The sequence below is a fragment of the Hyperoodon ampullatus genome, assembly GCF_949752795.1.
Source record: "Hyperoodon ampullatus genome assembly, chromosome: 9".
Lineage (NCBI taxonomy): Eukaryota > Metazoa > Chordata > Mammalia > Artiodactyla > Ziphiidae > Hyperoodon > Hyperoodon ampullatus.
In genome coordinates, this window is record NC_136922.1 from 50,718,137 (window position 1) to 50,742,298 (window position 24,162).

At 37.0% G+C, this 24,162-nt stretch overlaps 1 protein-coding gene across 1 annotated transcript in view; it reads right to left on the reverse strand.

Annotated features, from left to right (window-relative positions):
- Positions 1 to 249: 249 nt before the first annotated feature.
- The window catches only part of CASD1 (CAS1 domain containing 1), a gene marked incomplete at its 3' end in the record, with an annotated part of 62,552 nt that continues 38,639 nt past the window's right edge, over positions 250 to 24,162 (reverse strand). Inside the window, 8 exon segments of the mRNA XM_079711719.1 lie at positions 250 to 516; positions 9,533 to 9,625; positions 12,385 to 12,462; positions 12,982 to 13,122; positions 15,894 to 15,995; positions 18,275 to 18,354; positions 19,725 to 19,881; positions 20,884 to 21,003. Of these exon segments, the coding sequence (XP_079567845.1) occupies positions 250 to 516; positions 9,533 to 9,625; positions 12,385 to 12,462; positions 12,982 to 13,122; positions 15,894 to 15,995; positions 18,275 to 18,354; positions 19,725 to 19,881; positions 20,884 to 21,003 (1,038 nt within the window).

Consider the following 24,162-nt stretch of genomic DNA (forward strand, 5'->3'; position numbering starts at 1 on the left):
TACAGATCCAGTAGAAAAGACTTTTCACATGCAGTCCTATACAATGCACTCTGCTTCAATTTTCTTCAGTATTTCACATCATATATGTACATTTCCAAAATATACAACCACACATGTTGAACAGATGTCACTGAGCTATCTTCTTGTCACACAAATTTTTATTTACATATACATTTGTATCTTCAGATAGATGCTCTTCTCCTCCACGTAGACACAAAGTTAATCTGAAGAGTTTAAGGTTTTAATATCCTAATGTCTTGATTTATCTTGAACAGATGATAAGATGAGGAGTCCACAAAAAAACGCAGCTATACATGCCAATCTTTTCAACAGAGATGAGTTATCTTTAGGAATAATAATCTGTGCAAGATCATTAGTGATCTGAGAAATTTCATGTGCCACACAAACAAATATGAAAGTGCTGACAATGATGTTGAGCATAGGGTTTCCAGGTATGAGTACCAAGATACCCCTTGTGTCTGCTGCCAGCCATATGTGATACTGGCAAATAAACAGCTGAAAGGAAAAATATGTCAAGTCAGGTATGTTCAGAGGGTCCATGAATATATTACAGATGTTCCTAATTTAAACATATGATAGCATAATTATGTCAGAAGGCTTTTCCAAAACCATTTAATTATGTTTCACTGTTGACCTTGAAAAGTCTATTGCAGTCTAGTGTCCTAATTGCTGAAGCACTGCTTCAAAGTCCCCAAGAAATGAACCACAGGAACCTTCTAACTTTAAAAACATTTCTTTGTCAGCTGTCTTCTATATCATGCAATGATATATGGACTTTTGTATTCAGACGCCAAATAAAGAATTACTGTGTGTGTGTATACACGTCTGTACTGCATATGTATATTTGTGAATATACTTATGTATATGTATATATGAGTGGGAAATGGCATGTTTTTTAAGATGTCCTCGTGTTTGTTATGCACGAGACAAATGTCTTGAATTGCATTTGAATGTTTCAAAAGTGTATTTCAGGGCTTCCCTGGTGGTGCAGTGGTTGAGAGTCCGCCTGCCGATGCAGGGGACACGGGTTCGTGCCCCAGTCTGGGAAGATCCCACATGCTGCGGAGCGGCTAGGCCCGTGAGCCATGGCCGCTGAGCCTGTGCGTCCGGAGCCTGTGCTCCGCAACGGGAGAGGCCACAACAGTGAGAGGCCCGCGTACCCCCCCCACAAAAAAAGTGTATTTCAACTTCTATGTGAGTATACATATTAGAGGACACAATTACTACTTTTGATTGTGATTACAAATGTGGTTCTACCATCACATTGCTTCAAAATATCAAAGATTAGGAAAATGCTTAAGCTATTTCAACAAATAACAGCATGATGAAGAATGCTAAATTCTATACAATCTCTCTTTTAAAGGAGACTTAAAAAAATAGGACATTCAGAGACAAGATGGCAGAGCAGAAGGACCTTGCTCTTAGGAGAACATCAAAATCACAACTAACTGCTGAACAACTATCAATTTAAAAAAAGACTGGAATCTTCCAAAAAAAGGTATTCTATATCCAAAGACACAAAGAAGAAACCATGAGATAGTAGGAGGGGCGCTCTCATGATATAATCAAATCCCATACCACCTGGGTGGGAGAACCACAAACTGGAGAATAATTATATCACAGAAGTTTTCCCACAGGAGTGAGAGCTCTGAGCTCCACACCATGCCTAGGGGTTCAGCATTGGGAGGAGGAGCACCCACAGCAATTGACTTTGAAGGCCAGTGGGGCTCGACTGCAGGAGCTCCACAGGATTGGGGGAAACAGAGACTTCACTCTTGGAGGGTGCACACCAGGACCCAGGGCAAAAGCACAGACTCCACAGGAGCCTGGGCCAGAACTACCTGCTGGTCTTGGAAGGTCTCCTGGGGAGGGGGTGGTGGTGTGGAGGCTCTCTCTGGGGCCATAAAAGCTGGTGGCAGGCATAGCAGGGACCTACATGAACTTTGGCTAGAGGCAGACATCTTGGGTCCTTTGACTGAGACCTGGTCGCACCCAACTGCCTATAAGCTCCAGGGCTGGGACATCTCAGGCCAAAAACCAAAAGGGCAGGAACACAGCCCCACCAACCAGCAGCCAGGCTGCCTAAAGACTTCTTGAGCCCACAGCCACCTCTAGACACGCCCCTTGACATGGCCCTGCCCACAAGAGGGCCAAGACCCGGCTCCACCCACCAAGGGAAGGCACTGGCCTCGCCCCCCCAGGAAGCCTGCACAAGCGTCTAGACTGGACTAACCCACCAGAGGGGAGACACCAGAAGCAAGAAAACTATGATCCAGAAGCCTGTGGAACTGAGTCCGAAAACAGGTCAGAACTACCGTGGGACCAGCTGGTCCCTGGCCCTTGGGTGACGAGAGGGGAGTGTACTGCTGGGACATACAGGATATCCCCCATAGAGGGCCACTGCTCCAAGGTCAAGGACCATAACTAAACTACAACATATATAAAAACACAAATAGAAAATTAAAATGAGATGGCAAAGGAATATGTTCCAGATGAAGGAACAAGATCAGAATCACAACTAAGTGAAGTGGCAATAACCAGTCTACCCAAGAAAGAGTTCAGAGTAATAATGGTAAAGATGATCCAAGAACTTGGGAAAAGAATGATGTACAGAGTGAGAAGTTACAAGAAGTTTTTAGCAAAAGTTAGAAAGTATAAAGAACAAACAGAATCGAAGAATACAATAACTGCAATGAAAAATACACTAGAAGGAATCAATAGTAGAATAAATGAGGCAGAGGAATGAATCAGTGAGCTGGAAGACAGAGTGGTGGAAATTATTGCCATGGAACAAAATAAAGAAGAAAGAATAAAGTGAGTACAGTTTAAGAAACCTCTGGGACAATGTCAAACACACCAACATTTGCATTAGAGGGGTCCCAGAAGGAGAAGAGGGAGAGAAAGGACCTGAGATAATAGTTGAAGAGATAATAGCTGAAAACTTCCCAAACATGGGAAAGGAAACAGTCACCCAAATCCAGGAAATTCACAGACCCATACAGGATTAACCCAAGGAGGAACACAGTGAGACAATAGTAATCAAATTGACAAAAATTAAAGATAATGAAAAAATAAAAATAAAAAGAAAAGCAACAAATAACATACAAGGGAATCCCCGCAGGAGTATCAGCTGATTTTTCAGCAGAAACTCTGTAGGCCAGAAGGGAGTGGCACAATATAAAGTGATGAAAGGGAAAAACCTACAATGAAAATTACTCTACTGAGCAAGGCCCTTGTTCAAATTAGATGGAGAAATCAAAAGCTCTACAGACAAGCAAAACAAAGAATTCAGCACCACCAAACCGGCTTTACAACAAATGCTAAAGGAACTTCTCTAGGTAGAAAAGGCCACAACTAAAACAAGAACATTATGAAATGGGAAAGCTCAGTAGTAAAGGCAAACATACAGGAAACAGGAAATCATCTACACACGAACATGATATCTAAACCAGTAACTGTGAGAGGAGGAAACTACAGGAAAGTAATGCAGGATATTTGAAATGCATTTGATATTAAGATATCAGAAACTTAAAACAATCATGTATAGACAGGTATATCAAAACCTCATGGTAACCAAAAAGCCATAATAGATATACACACAAATAAGAAAAAGAAATCCAAACATAACACTATAAAAATAGTCATCAAATCACAAGAGAACAAATGAGGAAAGAAAGAAAAAAGACCTACAAAAACAAATCCAAAACAATAAACATAATGGCAATAAGGACATACATACTGATAATTACCTTAAATGTAAGCAGAGTAATTGCTCCAAAGACATAGATTGGCTGAATGGATGCAAACACAAGACCAGTATATATGCCGTCTACAAGAGACCCATGTCAGACCTAGAGACACATACAACTGAAAGTGAGGGGATGGAAAAGGGTATTCCATACAAATGGGAATCAATAGCAATACTCATATCAGACAAAACAGACTTTAAAATAAAGACTGTTGCAAGAGACAAAGAAGGACACTACAGAATGATCAAGGGATCAATCCAAGAAGGAGATAGAACAACTGTAAATACATATGCACCCAACACAGGAGCACCTCAATATACAAGGCAAACGTTAACAGACATAAAAGGAGAAATTGACAGTAACACAATAATAGTGGGAGACTTTAACATCCCACTTATATCAATGGACAGATCATCCAGACAGAAAATCAATAAGGAAACACAGGCCTTAAATGACACATTAGCCCAGAAGGACTTACATGCTATTTATAGGTTATTCCAATCGAAAGAGCAGTAGGATACACATTCTTTTCAAGTGCACATAGAACATTCTCCAGCATAGATCACATGCTGGACCACAAAGCAAGCCTGGGTAAATTTACAAAAACTGAAATAATATCAAGCATCTTTACTGACCACAACACTATGAGATTAGAAATTAATTACAGGAAAAAAGCTGTAAAAAAGACAAACAGGTGGAGGCTAAACAATATGGTACTAAACAACCAGTGGATCACTGAAGAAATCAAAGAGGCAATAAATACCTAGAGGCAAATGAAAAATGAAAACACAACAATCCAAAACCTATGGGAGGCAGACAAAGCAGTTCTAAGAGGGAAGTCTATAGGAATACAATCTTACCTCAGCCAACAAGAAAAATCTCAAACAACCTAACTTTACACTTAAAGCAACTAGAGAAAGAGCAAAACAAAACCCAAAGTTAGAAGAAAGAAAGAAATCATAAAGATCAGAGCAGAAATAAATGAAATAGAGATGAAGAAAACAATAGAAAAAATCAATGAAACTAAAAGGTGGTTCTTTAAAGAACCTAAAAAAAAGAGTAGATATATGTATATGTATAACTGATTCACTTTGCTGTACACCTGAAACTAACACAACATTGTAAATCAAATATACTCCAATAAAAAAAAACCCATAAATGACCCAATGAAAAAATGGAAAGAAGATCTAAATAGATGTTTCTCCAAAGAAGACTTACAGATGGCCAAAAAGCACATGAAAAGATGCTTAACATCACAATTAGAGAAATGCAAATCAAAACCGCAATGAGGTAGACCTGGGGAGAGGACTGGGGTTGATTGCGCAGAGACAGCCTGAAGGGGCTGGAGTGTGGTACGGCTGCAGTAGGGGGTGTTCGAGGAAGATGCTTGGGCCTGCCACAGAAACAAAGGGCTATTGTTAAGTGGTGTGTGAAGGATGGGGCCACCATAGCAGCTCATGTGCTGGCCCCTGCCTCACCTCATTGGCCTCCAGGAGAGTGTGCCTCAGCCGCCGCTGCCTTGGCAGGCTCCCACACCAACCGCCACCTTGGCAGGCCCTGGGAGGATATGTCATTGTGTTGTCCACATGCAGAGGTGGGGCTGAAACCACAGCTGAGCCCCAGGGGCCATGCAACTCAGGAAGCAGGGCTGAAATCTCTCCCCATGGCTGTGTGAGCCATGGATTTACACCTCTGCCACCGGCTTTGTAAATTCAGTGCCTGCGGGACATCTGAACAGATAACAGGTGCCCTGTGGCTGGGAGGTATCTGGCCTTAGCAGCTGTGGGCTTTGTGGGTGTGTGTGTGTGAGGGCTTGGCTGGGCCAGGGTGAACTGCCTGTGAACTGCCTCCATAGCTCCCACAGTAGATTCAGATGTGCGAGCACTGTGGTCCTGGGACCTGACTTCAGTCAATCTGCACTGGTGGCCTTGTGAAAACAACACCTGTGGGACACCAGGGCTGACTGCCGGTATTCCCAGCATTGAGGAGGGGCCAAGGGCAGCACCAACAAGTTTACTCTGTGAGCCCGCACAGTAGGTGAAAGGTGACACAACAGAGCACATTCACTGGTGAACAGCTCCAGTGGCCGCGGAGGAAAACTCAGTGGCTCCTGTCCCAGTGGGAGTGCTCCAATCCTGACTATCTTGCACTGTAGCTCAGAAATGCAGGTCAGAAATGCAGGTCAGAAAAGGATCGGGGGCTTCTACTCCCAACAATTAGGGAGTAGACCTTTTCCCAAACAGGGCTGTAGCAACCACAGAGCAAAGAGGAGGCCCACTCAATATCCAGTGCAGGTTCTGGTCACCACAACATCAGTCACACCTCCTATCAAAGGGATAATGGCCAGCATACACTGAGGAAAGAGACAGCAGGCATCCATACTGAAAAGAGCCCTTGTACCAAAAAATATTAAACCCATGCAGGCTACACAGGGATGTTCCCACATAAAAATAGCCCTCCAAGACCACAGCATGTAATTGTTTCTCCTAAACTCATAGAGCATCAGAAATATAAGTAAAATGAAGAAGCAGAGGAACCACTCCCGATTAAAAGATCAAGAGAATTCCCCTGAAAGAACAAGCAATAAAATAGACCTCTTCATTTAAACACACACTGAGTTCAAAAAGGAGATAATGAAATACTGAAGGAATTAAGAAAGGCTATCAACAGAAATGCAGATTACTGTAAAAAGGAATTAGAAACTAAAAGGAGGAGCCAAGACAAATTAGAAAATTCATTTGCAGAGACAAAAGCTGAGCTTAAAGGCAATGAAGAGCAGAATGAATAATGCAGAAGAATGAACAAGTGGTCTGGAAGATAGAATAATGGAAATCACCCAATTAGAATAGCAGACAGAAAGCCAAATGAAAAAAAATGAAAGTAATATAAGAGACCTACGGGATAATATAAAGCATGCCAATCCACACATAATAGGGATCCCAGAAGGAGAAGAAAGAGAAAAGGGGATTGAAAATGTATTTGTATTGAATGTATTCTGAAATTTTCCAGAAATTATGGCTGAGAATTTCCCAAACGTAAAGAAGGAAGCAGATATCCAGGTACAGGAAGCACAAAGAGTCCCAAACAAGATAAACCCCAACAGACCTACACCAAGACATATAATTAAAAGTGCAAAAGTTAAAGAGAGGATTCTAAAGGCAGTAAGAGAAAAACAAAGAGTTAATTACAAGGGAACACCCAAAAGGCTATCAGCTGATTTCTCTGCAGAAATGTTGCAGGCCAGAAGGGAGTGGCAAGGTATACTGAAAGTCCTGAAAGGGAAAAATCTGCAACCTAGGATATTCTACCCAGCAAGATCATCATTTAGAATAAAAGGAGAGATAAAGAATTTCTCAGACAAGCAAAAACTAAAAGAATACAGCAATACTATACCTATCCTAAAGGAAATATTGAAAGGTCTTCTCTAAATGGAAAAGAAGTAAGAATCTATAGGAAAGAAATAATCACAATTGGAAAGTAAATCTCTTAAATAAGCCTGTACACAGATTAAAAAAAATTTTTTTTAATTTCTGAGGAAGCGATGATAACCACAATGAGCAGCAAAAGAATGAACATGAAGATGTAAGAGAGGACATCAAATCATAAAGTGTGGTGGAGGACAGTAAGAAAATGTAGACTTTTTTTTATAATGTGTTTGAGCCTATATGACTACCTGCCTAAAGCAAGTAGATACAGGGAGGGGTATGACTACCTGTCTAAAGCAAGTAGATACAGGAAGGGGTTAACATACTTGAGAAACAGGACAATAGCAAATCAAAAACATACAACAGATTCACAGAAAACAAAAAGAAGAGAACGTAATACAAAAGAAAATCATCAAACCACAAAAGGAAAAACAAAAAGAAAAAGGGACAAAGAAGAAATATAAAACCAACAAGAAAACCAAGTTTAAAATGGCAATAAGTATGTATCTATCAATAATTACCTTAAATGTTAATGGACTAAATGCTCTAATCAAGACACAGAGTGGCAGATTGGATAAAAAAAGAAGAGCCTACAATATGCTGTCTACAAAAGACCCACTCTTGGGCAAAGGACACCCATAGATTGAAAGTGAGGCGATGGAAAAAGATATTTCATGCAAACAGAAATGAGAAGAGAGCAGGGGTCGCAATACTCATATGAGACAAAATAGGCTTTAAAACAAAGGACATAAAGAAAGATAAAGAAGGACAGCATATAATGATAAAAGGATCAAGGAGAGGATATTACACTTGTCATACATGCACCCAATATAGGAGCACTCAAATACATAAAACAAATACTAACAGACATAAAGGGAGAAATTGAAGGGAATACAATAATAGTAGGAGACTTTAACACCCCACGCATATCCATGGACAGATCTTCGAGACAAAAAAATCAATAAGGCAACAGAGATCCTAAGTGATACAATAGAACAGTTAGATGTAATTGATATTTTCAGGACATTACATCCCCAAAAAGCAGACTACACATTCTTTTCGAGTGCCCATATGATCCTGCAATCCCACTCCTCAGCCTATATCTGCAGAAAACGAGAAGAAAACCGCAGCCAGAAAACCAGAGAAGATTCCACCCCAAAGTTCACTGCAGCACTGTTTACAATAGCCAAGACATGGAAGCAACCTAAATATCCATCAACAGGTGAATGGATAAGAAGATGCGGTGTGTGTGTGTGTGTGTGTATGTGTATAGTGGAATATTAGTCATAAAAAAGGATGAAATAATGCCATAGGCAGCAACATGGATGGACCTAGACATTATTATACTAAGTGAAGTAAGCCAGACAGAGAAAGACAAGTATCATATATCACTTATACATGGAATCTTATAAATAAATAAATAAATGAACTTATTTTCAAAACAGAAAGAGACTCACAGATACAGAAACCAAACTTATGGTTACCAAAGGGGAAGGGGGTGGAGTGATAAATTAGGAGGTTGGGATGAACACATATACACTAGTATATATAAACTAGATAACCAACAAGCAAGGACCTACTAAATAGCACAAGGAGCTGTACTAAATAGTTTGTAATAACCTATAAGGGAAGAAAATCTGAAAAAGAATTGTGTGTGTGTGTGTGTGTAACAATCGCAGAGAAATTTTCCCAATTTTAAAGACAACTTAATAAATATTATAACTCTATAATGTATCTTTTATGATTATAGTATGAATTCTTCTGTGTTAAAATGTTCTATTTCAAATAATAAAACTCAGAATACTCAGAATGTATTTCATAACCTACTTTAAACTGATTCTGTAGATAATTTCATATTAGGTACTGCACACAAAATAATGAGTTTAAAAATTTTCCCCAAACTTCCAATCATAAGAGTGAATTTTTTAATAAGCATCAATAAACTAAATTCCAGTACTATAATATTTAATTATGAATGAACAAATCAAAATCCTCTCAACTTGATTTCATTTATGTCTATTTACAAATTTCATTTATATCTATTTCATTTTCTCTTCTGATCTCAGCATCTTGTACTTGAAAGCTTAAGACAATGTAAAGAATATTTGAAAGTCATCTATGTCTAGCCATTTAAATAAGGCTTTAAATAATGTAATGTCTAGCCATTACATTCTATAATACTGCTGTTGAAGTTCTAAATTTCTTCCCTATAATTTCATAAATAACATAGCTTTGATTGAAAAAAAGTCAGACTTACACACCTATATACTCATTCACATATACACCTGCATATAACACTTGGTTGAGTAAGACAGACCAAAATATTAATGTACCAACCTCTAATGAAATTTTTCCAAACCACGCAAAAAATGAACTGTAAACTGAACGGGCATATCCAGGGATATTCCTTATTAGGATGAAGGCTAAAATCTAAAGAAAAGACACAGAGGCAAATATTAGTAATCTGCTTATTAAAAGAATTTTGCTTTCTTTCAAGTGATAACTTTATTCTTTTTTTTTTTTTTTTTTTTGTGGTATGCAGGCCTCTCACTGTTGTGGCCTCTCCCGTTGCGGAGCACAGGCTCCGGACGCGCAGGCCCCGGACGCGCAGGCCCAGCGGCCATGGCTCACGGGCCCAGCTGCTCTGCGGCATGTGGGATCTTCCCAGACCGGGGCACGAACCCGTCTCCCCTGCATCGGCAGGCGGACTCTCAGCCACTGCACCACCAGGGAAGCCCGATAACTTTATTCTTGAACTTGATACATTGACACAATGGTTTTCTTCAACAGATAAATGGTTTTTTTCAAGTTATTTTTGATCCAGAGTCTACTCAAACTGGATTTCTCAGCATGTGGTCTGTATACTGCAAACAAGTGCAGGTTTTACATAGTATAGGGCTGAACAGTTTTATTTTATGTATATTAGAAAAAATATAAACTCATCTTGAAGCCCTTTGTGTAGAATGATATATATATATATATTTTTAATTTTATTTATTTATTTATTTTTGGCTGTGTTGGGTCTTCGTTGCTGCATGTGGGCTTTCTCTAGTTGCGGCGAGCGGGGGCTACTCTTTGTTGCGCTGTGCAGGCTTCTCATTGCAGTGGCTTCTCTCATTGTGGAGCACGGGCTCTAGGCACGCAGGCTTCAGTAGTTGTGGCACGTGGGCTCAGTAGTTGTGGCTCATGGGCTCTAGAGCACAGGCTCAGTAGTTGTGGCACACGAGCTTAGTTGCTCCGTGGCATGTGGGATCTTCCTGGACCAGGGATCGAACCCGTGTCCCCTGAACTGGCAGGCGAATTCTCAACCACTATGCCACCGGGGAAGTCCAAGAAATGATATATTTATGTAGCAAAATTTAATAAAATTCCATGATACAATTTTGCTTCTTCCATGAAGTATTTGCTTTTTTGGGAGCCGCCCACCCCCATCTTTTTGCTCTCTTCAAAAGTCTCCTTCTACTGGCAGCAATGTAAATGTGGGAAAAAAATAACTAAGGAAAGATCAGCATGTGAAGTGGAGTGACTAGGAGAAAAGGTGGTGAGGCTCAGGAGTGCTTGTGTTAGTGTTATTCTATGTGCAGTCACTCTCTTCCTTAGCTCCCCTTATATTGTTCGGTATTAGTGCACTGTTAGTGGAACAACCCCCTTCATGTCATTACAAAAATGACATCAGATATGATACACAAAGTGTTATATCTGGTTGTCTGAAGAAGTCATGAAAGTGTTATATGAATACAGTACAATGTTTAAAATGTCATTACCAATTGTGTTTGGAGAGTCTGTCATATGCTTGGTTCTACTGACTATATAGAGGTTTAAGAGGGATAAAATAGTTTCTTCATTGAAGAGAACTTAAAACCTAAAAGAAGATCCTCCAGAAATCCTTCCTGTTCCTCTTTGTTGAACTACTCATTTTTTAGGCCTCAGCTTAGACATACTTTCTCCAAGAACCCTGCGCTGGTATCAAGATGGGTTAGGAAGAAATCCCATGTGTTTCCAAAGTACCCTGTACTTGACCATCACTACACTAATCACAATACCCTATGATTACCTGCAACCAGAGGTATCTCTGTAAAAGGTAAATCTGATTTGGGTTGCCCCTAGCCTCTGCCCACCTCCCAGGCACTGCAACATACTTCTCTTGACCCTGGGTCTCTGAGCTCTAGCCCCAGTGGCCTTCATTAAGTTCCTTGAATATGCTCTTTTCTGTCACAGGGCCTAAGTTCTCGCTGCCTGCCTTCATTCCTCCATTCTCAGCTTAATCTTATGAGGGAAATCATCTCTGAACCCTAACTACCTTCACTCCAACTCCAACTAGGTCATATCCTGTATTATATTCCATTGTAGCATCATGTACTTCTGTTTATAATTACATGGTGATTATATGATTATATGATTACTATCTCTAACAGAAGAATATAGGCCCTGTGAGGGTAGGGACCATGTCTGATTTGGTCACCACTATATCCCCCAGCATAATATCTAGCACATAGTAAGTATCAAATATTTGTTAAATGAATTTTTAAAATTGTTAAATGAATGAATGAATGTTTACTGATCCATATCTCTATTAGACTGTAAGTTCTGTGAGGGCAGGAGCTACATGTACTTTTTACATGTAGCATGGTTCTTTTATTTATTTTTTTTGTGGTACGCGGGCCTCTCACTGCTGTGGCCTCTCCCATTGCGGAGCACAGGCTCCAGACGTGCAGGCTCAGTGGCCATGGCTCACGGGCCCAGCCGCTCCGCGGCATGTGGGATCTTCCCGGACTGGGGCACGAACCCGTGTCCCCTGCACTGGCAGGCGGACTCTCAACCACTGCGCCACCAGGGAAGCCCAGTAGCATGGTTCTTAACACATAGTCTCACAGTTTTTAATGATCTTCTAAGTAAAAACGTAAATGAAGAAATTTGAATAAATAAATGATGAAAAAGCAAACAGGAGAAAAGAATTAACATTTTCCGAGTGCTTATTAAGCGACAGACACTGATCATTTCCATACATTTAATAACCACCCTTTAAAAGAGATTTTAATATTTCTGTTACACTAGAGGAAGGTAGGCCTTAGAAAGATTAAGTGATATACCTACATTTAATAGAGTTTAATCTCAAATCTCACTGCCTCTAAGGACTCTGTTCTTATCAAAAATTAAGAAGAAAAATTTCTCTAAATAAAGATAATTACCTGTACCACAGAAACAGATGGGTGGAGTTCATTGCACTCTGCTTTGTTTTTACAACTGCTAGCCCAGATGGAATAGGTCTAAAATAAAAAATATATGCATCAGTTCACAAAAATATATATGCCTTAAAGAGGCAGCACTCAACTTTAAAAATAGTTTTATTTATAACATTATACTTCATTATGCTATTAAAAAAGCTTCAGTAAAAACTGTCCACAGGTTTGCTCATCACTCTTTTTGGTGTGCTCAAATATCAGAAAGTCGAGACAGGGGAGCATAATTCTGTGATTTTCTGGAAGTAGTGATCATAGGGCAGTGATGGCTCTTCCTGTCAAACACCTTATGTTATATTTTTTCCCAAACTTATTACAACTTTTAAAATTCCTATTTCACTGAGATCTCAGTTATTCTTCATATTTAACATACATATATTTATATTCTCTTTAGAATTTATGTTCAATTAAAAAATAAGGAGAAAAAGAATTTCAAAAGTAAAGATTTTATTTACTAAAAACAAATGATTAAACTCCTATCTCTTAGAAGTTAATTTTCTGTACCATGGATTTTGGAAATTTAGAAAATTACATTTTGAAACTTACCAAGAAAGAAACTACTGAAATAAATAATAGAAAATTTGAAACTTTGTTTGAAAAAAGAGGTTCACCCTTTCCTTCAGAAAGTACTTGGCGCTTCTGTAAAGCCAGATAAATGAAAGCAAACAACATTCCATGAAAGACTACCTAAAAAATAAGGAGAGAAAACCTGTTTTAAACAGCTACTTTTCAATAAATAGCAAATGTAATTGGTAAAGGAGAACAGTATGTATAAAAGTATGTAGGTAAAAAGCTTAAAGGTCCAAAGTTTCTATGAAGAACTTAAACTTCAAGAAATGAAGTCAATGATTGTTGGAAACAATTTGCAACAGACAAGCAAACATCTCTTGCAATGACACAAGATAAGCTGGCTTTACTCCAAGCAGTCTCAGCAGCAAGTGAAGAAATAAAGACAATTTATATATCCAGAGAAAACCATAATTCGAAAAGATACATGCACCCCAACGTTCATTGCAGTATTATTTACAATAGCCAGGACATGGAAGCAACCATCAACGGGTGAATGGATAACGAAGATGTGGTACATATATACTGTGGAATATTACCCAGCCATTAAAAAAAGAACAAAATAATGCCATTTTCAGCAACATAGGTGGACCTAGAGATTGTCATACTGAGTGAACTAAGTCAGACAGAGAAAGACAAATATCATATGATATCACTTATACATGGAATCTAAAAAAATGGTACAAATGAACTTATTTACAAAGCAGAAATAGAGTCATGGATATAGAAAACAAATTTATGGTTACCATGGGGGAAGCGGGGGAGGGATAAATTGGGAGATTGGGATTGACATATATACACTACTATATATAAAATAGATAACTGGGACTTCCCTGGTGGTGCAGTGGTTAAGAATCCACCTGCCAATGCAGGGGACACGGGTTTGAGCCCTGGTCCGGGAAGATCCCACATGCCATGGAGCAACTAAGCCCATGCGCCACAACTACTGAACTTGTGCTCTAGAGCCTGTGAGCCACAACCACTGAGCCCACACGCCAAACTACTGAAGCCCATGTGCCTAGAGCCCGTGCTCCGCAGCAAGAGAAGGCACTGCAATGAGAAGCCCGTGCACCGCAACGAAGAGTAGCCCCCACTCGCCCCAACTAGAGAAAGCCCGGGTGCAGCAATGAAGACCCAACGCAGCCAAAAATAAAATAAATTAAATAAATTTTTAAAAATAATAAAATAAAAGAGATAACTAATAAGACCTACTGTATAGCACAGGGAACTCTACTCAATACTCTGTAATGACCTATAAGGGAAAAGAATCTAAAGAGGAGTGGATATATGTATAACTGATTCACTTTGCTGTACAGCAGAAACTAACACAACATTGTAAACCAACTATAATTCAATAAAAATTTAAAAATAATGATAAAAACTATTCTGAAGACACATGATAAAATTTAAATGTACTCAACCAAGATAAAATATATTTTATATTGGTACTTCCAAGCAAATAAAACAGTAACATTACCAAGAGCATACTTTTAAAAAGCAGTATATGCACATAAGAATGAAAAAAAGGTGGATCAGAAAGCACAATAGCTTTCTTTTTTTAAAAAAATTAATTAATTTATTTATTTTTGGCCACATTGGGCCTTCATTGCAACGCGCAGGCTTTCTCTAGTTGTGGCGAGTGGGGGCTACTCTTCATTGCAGTGCGCGGGCTTCTCATTGTGGTGGCTTCTCTTGTTGTGGAGCATGGGCTCTAGGCACACAGGCCTGTGTGGCATGTGGGATCCCGTGGCATGTGGGATCTTCCCAGACCAGGGATGGAACCCATGTCCCCTGCATTGGCAGGCGGATTCTTAACCACTGCGCCACCACGGAAGTCCCAGGTTTCTTTTTTAAATAAACACTTAACATGAGCTATCACAGTAGACTGCTCTAATGAGAAAGTTGAGAATTTAAAATTATTTTATGTCAAGGCTTTAACAAAGCTTTTTATTCACATATGGTTTTGAAATGCAATGTACAATTAGAAAAATAAAAAGAATTTTAAAAGTAAATATTTTATTTATTAAGAATAATTGGAGGGCCCGTGAGCCATGGCCGCTGAGCCTGCGCATCCAGAGCCTGTGCTCCGCAATGGGAGAGGCCACAACAGTGAGAGGCCCGCGTACCGCAAAAAAAAAAAAAGAATAACTGGAAAGTGCATAGGTATTAGAAACCAGGAATGGCACAGAAAAGGCACTAAGAAAATATTTGTTGAATGAAAAAAGGGAAGAGTAAAAAATGGAAGTTAAAGGGAAAGAGTGAAGAGGGGTAATTAATATTTATTCAGTGTCTATTATTTTCCAAATGCTGTGCTAGATGTTTCACATTTTCTTGGCCAATTAAATCCTAACCAGCCTTCAAGATAAAATTCATGGAATAATCCATGACATTGCTCTCTTTTCTTTGCACACTTCTATTATAAAATCCATACTGCAGAGTTTAGCACTAATTATAAGTAGTAATCCAGAGGTTTTTTTTTTTTTTTTAGTAATCCAGAGTTTTAAACTAGATTATAAGGTTTAGAAGCCTGGTGGTATGTCTTCTTTCTCTAAAATATATCCCTCATAACACCAACATCTAGAGCATATACTGGAGCTTAATAAGTATTGTGTTGAATGGCTGAAGCACATATATGAGAGATCATCTCTAAGTCAAAATTATGACTCAAATAAAGGTCAGTTTATAGATAACATTTTTATAGTATTTTCCTACTGATATATGTACACATGCATACCCTTTCTCAACTATAAAAACAGGGGAGGACTGGACTGCTTTGATTTACCAAATCAACATGTTTCCTTATTCCAAAACTAAATAAAAATAGATTAAAATTTTCCAAATTTTTAAAAGTATAATTTGAAATAGCAAAAGATCACAAGGTAAATACATACATAACGATCTAACCTCCATCTGAACCACCATTCATATACATTGCCTTTCAGTTCGAAACACTTGGACAATGGCCAAAGAGAAAAGATCTTCTCAAATGCACCCTGAGAAGAGGAATCCAGAAAATAAATTAAGATGGTAAAAGTGAATACTTGCCTTGCAATTCTATTATAAACTGTCATTTTCTAAAGTTAAGATTATATAAGGATCATTCACAATTTTAAAATTCTACTTAAATATTTCATTTGAAAATGTCATTTCATTTGAAATTCATTTGAAAATAAATATATTCTACTAAAGGCTAATAAAGATGATTTAAAACATTTTTGTTAACTTACTTTCACTGCATATGAAAAGCTACTGAGACTGCAAAATAAAGCAAACAAACAAACAAAAAACCCAAGCTGGTAATTGGAAAATTATTCCATTTAAGGTTTTTAATCTAGTATACAAAAGAGTTAATATTTACTGATCAAAACACAAAAATACAAAATACTTCAGCCAACACAGTATCAATAACCTAAAGGATGATGGTTAAAGTTATAGTTTTTCTTTATCTAAATGTCCTTAATAATCTACAATTAACCATTTGAGTTAAAAGAATCCTCTGAATTAGTCACCTTACTCAATCAACCATACCCAAATTCCATTACTAGCCTTTGAAACAAAGTTTACAATTTTACTCTGGTCGGTTAGTGAATGTACCCCCTTATTAATCTGACAGCCTGGAAAATCTGGGAATGAAGGGGCAGAAGTCTTGGGTGCATTCCTGCACATTAATGAAGTCTTTCAAAAAAGAGAACAAAAACCTCAATTTCCAGACTAAAGAATGAAGACAACCTCTATTAAGGAAACTCCATTATTAGACATAATGCCACAGCATAAAAAAATGTGTAACATCACAATTTTTAAAAAGGCTAACAAAAATCAAAGCAAAATATGAAAATAGTATTATATTTTAGGTAATACCAAATCTTTAGGTCAAAAGAACTTTATTATTTTTAAAAAATGCAATATTCTCCATTTAACCGCAGAATTTAAAATGCTAATAGCTTATAAAAATAGGTTCTATCAAAGCCTTTGCCTCAGAAAATTAAAGATGATTATTACCAAGACTTGCAATGTAAGGTATATACCTATTATATATTCCTATATTTTATCTATATATATTAGAGATACATGGCCCTGTAGATCATATATCACATATATGATATATTTATAATTTAAAAATTTCTCATTAAAAATTATTTTTTTATGATTAATCATCAAGTATTTAATGAGCACCCATTTTGTGAAAGACACTGGGCTATGTACTTTTTTTTCTTGTCCAGTGGTCAATACTGATCCTAAGCTGGGGAAATCTTCTTAATTCTTTCTATTGAACTGCTGGTCCGCATTCCTTTCTCTCCCTCAGATGAACCAGGGAGTGTTGGGAATTTTAATGAATAATTATCAAGTAATGTGGCAGTTACCTGGCTATTTCTTTATACATTTGCCTATTCCTTATTATTTTATATATTTCCTGCAAAAAACCCTGGAAGTCAGGCAGAAATAAGTATGCTTTATTTCTAAGTGTAAAAATAAGTAGGAAAGCCTATAAAACAAACAAAACAGCTTTACAGGACTACACACACACACACACACACACGCACACACGCACACACACACAATGCTTATATGGCATTTTTACCTGGCACAGCCAGATACAAGACAGAGAGTGTTGGAGATGGGAGTAAACTACAGAGTATGTCAGAACTATAGGCATTCAAAGTACAATATTTTGTTATAAATATCATGCTGACCAAATAATATGTCTGTCTGAGGGACTGACCAGCAGGTAGCAATTTGCCATCCTGCTAAAATAGCTGAGAAAACCTCAACCATCATAATAGGGGGAGATAAGAAAATGACCAAAAGTTTTACTAAGTTAAACGTACTACATATATACAAACCCCTTCACTCTGAAGCTGGTTTTATTAACAGCCAAAATTTTACTCTGTGCAGTTATGGAAAAATTAAGTTACATTTCGGTGCCATGAATAATGCACAAATCAAGTTGCAAATTCTGTCAAGAGAATTTTGATCTTCACTTATAGTAGTGTCTTATAAGAGGCATTCAATAAAAGTTTGATTGATCACAGTCAACTAAAATGGATTTTGAACAATTGCCAGAGGAAGAGCTTTAAATTGCTCTTACAACAAAAACAGTGGTAACTAAAGTAGATAGGTCTCAAAAGAACCACACTGAGTAGTCAGCTACAGAGTGACACTTTTATTACAGCCATTAAAAAATGGGGCTTAAAAAAAGCTCTGACTTCTCTCATACAGATTTGAACTTTACAATAAAATAGAATGAAATATAAACCAGAAAGACTATACAAACCTGAGAATATGCCAAAAAACATATACATAACAGCAAGAAGGCTAGTTTCAACAGTAAGCCAAAATGCCAGAAACAATTTCCTAAGAGAGAAAATGTTTAATTTACTAAGAAATGTAAAGTTACATTAGAAAACACATTAAATGTCTCTATTTAACATATTAATACCCTGCATAGCTCTTAAAAATAATTTAAGGCTGCCTACAGGATACAAAAAATATATCTAAGTAGTATAAATTACAAGTAGGACATGAAGAAAAGGTGGAGGGGTCCTTACTAGGAATGAGGCTACAACATTAATCTGATACCCCATATACCTGCTATTTATCCACTATAAATATATTTGAAAATACCTCCTAGATTCAATTATACTACACATTATTGAAAGTTACAACAAAATTTGGAACGATAGGTTCAATGTAACTCTAACAAACACTCATGTTTAATATAACTTAGGTAATACTGCTTAAACATTACAGTTCTAAGGAGAGAGCTTAAGAACTCCCTAGTGGACTAATTTAACCATAAGATGTATTTTAACATATGCATATTTTAAATTATGTGTTCACAGTTTATACATACTGATTATCACTTTATTAATATGCTGGGTTTGTGTTGAGGAATGAAACTACAGAGCCGATCCAAAGACACAAATGGACTTTACTGAACCCTTTCCTGAAGAATTATTTGATATTATAATAGAAGTCAACAGAAAATGTTTTTTGATATACAATATTTGGTTGAAAGAGTTAAGTTAAATACATTATTAAAGATAAAAAATTTTCTTTTTCCAAAAAAGGGAGGCTTTTATTTTAATGACATGATCTTGAGGGGAAAAAGCATTAAGATAAACGACTGTGACCTCACTTTGAACATTATCAGACCTGGCTATGTGAAATTTGAAGATGACACCTTCTGGGCACTTAGGTTTCCTTAAACAAAAAACAGGTTTATAATAACTGCTTAAAGGGTTGTCTCGAATATAAACTATATTAGTGATTTTTAAGCTTGTTTGACATAATGTTTACTCAAAATCTCAATATATATAAGAAATCAAATAAAGCAGAACTGCCAAGATTTAAGCAGGATGTATGGCCCTGGAGCCCTGTTTGGCTTTCCTCTCTTCTGGCTCTCTCCATTCTGACTCCATACGAGATAGTTTGAAAACGGCTGCACTAGTAGATATGTAAAATGGCTTTGAAACTTTAACTTTAAAAAAGAGAAAACACATACAATATAAATGCAAACTATTGTTCTGCACTGTTATACTACTTGAACTACTTAACTGTAAAATTTTAAAAACATAATTTAAGAACAAAATTTCAAAATGTCAATGCTACACATAAATTTAACCTGTCAACATGTCTCAATAAAAATAATAGCCTTTAGCAACTGAAAAGGAACTTACATTGCAAGAATATATTTATTAACATTAGTAAGAGAGTATATTTACCGTTTGCTTTTTTTTGGATTATCTGTGGCCATAGTGCTAAAGTAACATATATGACCATGAACCATACAGTGACCAAGGGGACAAAGTAATAGAATTGATAAGGCCGATCCATTACTATACATAACACCACTACCAGGAAATTGAGACGAAATAAGACCTATTAAAAAGGAGAAGAGAATGGTTTTCATTCCAGGTATGCATGAAAAGCAGACAGATTCTGACAGAGTATAAATGTTTATTTAAGACTAAAATAATAACTGTACAAGTATGTTTTACTAATCCCTAAAATCACATTTGTTTTAAAATCATTGTAAAGAGTTGAATATAAAATATTTATGCATCATTATATTAACTGAATCCCAGCAAAGCACCAACCTGAGCTGTCCTCTGGCTACAACTGCCATCTTGTTAAATGCAGCAAAAGAATTATAAACCTCCTTCCTAGAGCTGCAGTTCATAAACAGAGATTAGATTACCTCAACAAAAGGGTGTCCATTTCATCTCTGTTTGGTGCTGATTTACCTCATTTGGTATTAAATTGAACATTTTAATAGATACAAATAATATTACTCAAATTAAAAATTGTCTTTGAAAAACAAAAGTATCTTTGGGACTTTTGTAACAGTCATTTCAGACAGTGTAATGTCAAAGAACACAGAATTTGAGCAGATTAATATTAGAGCTTTATCACTTACAGTGTGACCTTAGGCAAATTATTTAACCTCTCTGAGCCTCAGTGTCTTTGTCTGTAAACATAAAGATCACAACTCAGGGTTGTAATGAAGGGTAAATAAAATAATGTTTACAAACTTCCTAGCACAAGGTAGAAACAAAAAATATTAATCCTCTTCTTAGAGAAAACATAGCATGTTTTAACAATCCCACATAACTGTACATTTTTACAAAACGAAAGTGAATCAGCAATGTTATCCCTTTTGCTTTTATTATACATTCATCTAAATTCTATTTTTTCATCCCTCAGTAATAAATTATTTATCTTGATTATTAACCATAGAACATGGAAATAACAAAACTTTAAAGTGCTATTTCATAAATTCAAATTATCCATGGCCTTAAAATGGACATATTTATAGTTTCTCCACAGTTAGGCACAAAAGCATGTTGAAATGAAAGAAAACAAGTAATCGTGCATTCCTACCTGACAAACTCTATGGATTCCAAAGTCTCCTTTGATCCAAAAGTATGAGAAATGCCCATACCCTGTCTGAAATAGATACGCAGCAACCAGAACCCGAATGTGCATGTACACAGGCAAAAACTGTTGACAAAAATAAACAGGTGAAATACATGCTGACACTAACTATACCTAAATTATCATAACCAGTAAATTTAACCAAGATAATGGAGCATCATTATCATTCAGCATTGGCTCAATGAGAAGATTTATTCTAAAAAATAAGCCTTGTAGCAGGGGTTAAAAAAAGTAGACTTTGGAATCAGAGACCTAGATTCAAATTCTGGTTCTGCCACTCATTAGCTATGTGACTTTAAACTTAAATTTGAGTTTCTAAACTGCAAAATGAGACTAACTTCTCCTTCCTCAAAGGGTCTTGTGAGGAATGAATGGGTTAATAAATGTGAGGCGCTTTGTACATTTCATCCAATTTGAATTAAATATATTATATCCATAATTATTAATCACCATATATATGCTGAATACAAGGTCACTCTGGAGTTCACATTTTCTCAAGAAGATAAAAAACAAAACAAAGGGCTTCCCTGGTGGCGCAGTGGTTAAGAATCCGCCTGCCAATGCAGGGGACGTGGGTTCAAGTCCTGGTCCGGGAAGATCCCACATGCCGCAGAGCAACTAAGCTTGTGCACCACAACTACTGAGCCTGCACTCTAGAGCCCACAAGCCATAACTACTGGGCCCACGAGCCACAACTACTGAATTCCGCATGCCTAGAGCCTGTGCTCTGCAACAAGAGAAGCCACTGCAATGAAAAGCCCGCACACCACAACGAAGAGTAGCCCCCGCTTGCCACAACTAGAGAAAGCCCGCATGCAGCAACAAAGACCCAATGCAGCCAAAAATAAATTAAAAAAAAAATCCTAAAGAATTAAACCCCCCCAAAATCCTACATTTTTGGCCCCCATAAATATACAGAATTTAGACTTGTAAATAAAATCATCACATGACTACTTAAAATATTTGATTATTTAGCAAAAATTACATTTAAAAAACATATGCAAACATAATTCAGAAATATTATTTCCCTTCTAATCTTATTTTATAAAACAATTTTATTTTACACTCCTGCATCAATGTTTCATCTTTACCATGAGTTTTCAGAGCATCACATCTTCACTTCTGTCTAAGCTGAAAGAAATATAACATATTTCTAATCTATATTTTATGGGAGTCACTGGAAATATTATTTCATTTACAAGTCCTAACTCTCTTAACCTTAGAACACTGTCATGTGTTCTCCCCACCACCTATTAGTCCTTTAGGTGTACAGTCATGATCTCTACAACACAGGTAGTGTACTGCTTTTTAAAATTATCTTTAACAGGCTTGTTTAGTGACATCCAACCTTTGTAATTATAAGGCCATTCTTGTAGGAATAATTACTAAATCTATGTAAACATTTTTTGGCTTCTATTTTATAGACTCATCTGATCACCTCTGTAATTATCCAGCATTAACGCTGGTTATGGCCATTTTAGTTTAACATGTCTTCCCTAAGTGATACTTTGTAGGATAAAATAATTGAGCAGATGCCTTAAACAGATTTTATAAGGCCTCGAACATATGCATCTTTTGTATATATCCTCGAATGCATCCTTGAACACATCTTTTTCTTTTCTGAGGGATAACACTTTTTTCTGGAAGGAAAACCCCCTGAATTATAATGTCATAAATTCTTCAACATAGTTTCCACTCTAGCCAAACTGTTAGATTCTCTGTCTCCTAAACTGGTCTTTCTTGTACTTTCCTGTCACCTCTTCTTTGTTTATCTGTTCTTTCTACCCTGGAATGTTCTCCTAACCACGTTTTGTTTATACAAAGCCTATCCTTCTTTAGAGACCTGGTCAAATTTTCCAATCTTTTACTCTCAGATGAAAGTCATTTCTCCTTTTGAGTTCCTTTAGCACCAACAATCTATATATTAGAGTTTATATTTATTGCTTTTCATCATTAGTTCTTTTTAAATGCCTTATCTCATCATTAGATCAGAAATTTTCAATGAAGGTATAACATATTAGAATCACTGGGATGAAGGTGGGAATACAGTATTGAAATAGCCTCAAAACTTATCTAACCTAAACCTGTATCTTTACCTCATTCTTGAATGCACTCTAAAATATTCCCTTCAAGGGCTTCCCTGGTGGCACAGTGGTTGAGAGTCCGCCTGCTGATGCAGGGGACATGGGTTCGTGCCCCGGTTCGGGAAGATCCCACATACCACGGAGCGGCTGGGCCCGTGAGCCATGGCCGCTGAGCCTGCACGTCCAGAGCCTGTGCTCCGCAATGGGAGAGGCCACAACAGTGAGAGGCCCGCGTACCGCAAAAAAAAAAAAAAAAAAAAAAAAAAATTCCCTTCAAGTATTTGAGCACCTTTTAATAGCAGAAAACACACAAATTCCCAAGGCAATCCATTCCATTTTCAGATGGTCATTAATTGCTATAAAGTTCCTTTTCATGAAAAGTTGAAATCAAACTCTATGTAAAAGCTACCAAATTAAGCTCTCTAGGGCAGTGCTGTGTGATGAAAATAAAATGTGAGCCCCAGGTAAGTTTTTAATGTGGCTGCCAGACATTTAAACAGCTAAATAAGTGAAATTAATTTTAATAAACACATTTTATTTAATTCAATATATCCAAAATATTATCATTCTGACATATACCATGATATTTCATATTTTTTCATACTAATCTTTTGAACTTTGTATGCATTTACCGTAATTAATCATACTTAATCTCATATATATTTCACATTTACAGCACATCTCAATTCCGACTAGCTACACTTTAAGTGCTCAATGGCCACGTGTGGCTAGTGGCCACCAAAATGGACAGTCTAACTCTAGAGCCATATGCACGCACTTAATCACTTTTACATCTGATAGTTCTATGAATATTTGAAAACAGATGTCAAACCTAGGCTAACCATTCCCAATTACTTGAACCACTCTCCATAACACATGCTTTCGAGTCCCTTCAAGACTGGGTCTGGGCCTACAATGTTGAGACTTGGTTATATTTAAACAGTAAATACAACCATTTAAATTGAATTAAACACTATCACAACAATTTGCCAAGTTTCTACCAATGTTGGATTATTACAAATTTCATGTAATACTTCTCCCAACTTTTTAAGATATTTTAAACCAACAGAGAAGTTGCAAGAATAGTACAACAAACAACTATTTACCATGCTGAACTATTTAAAAGTATTTGCAGACCATG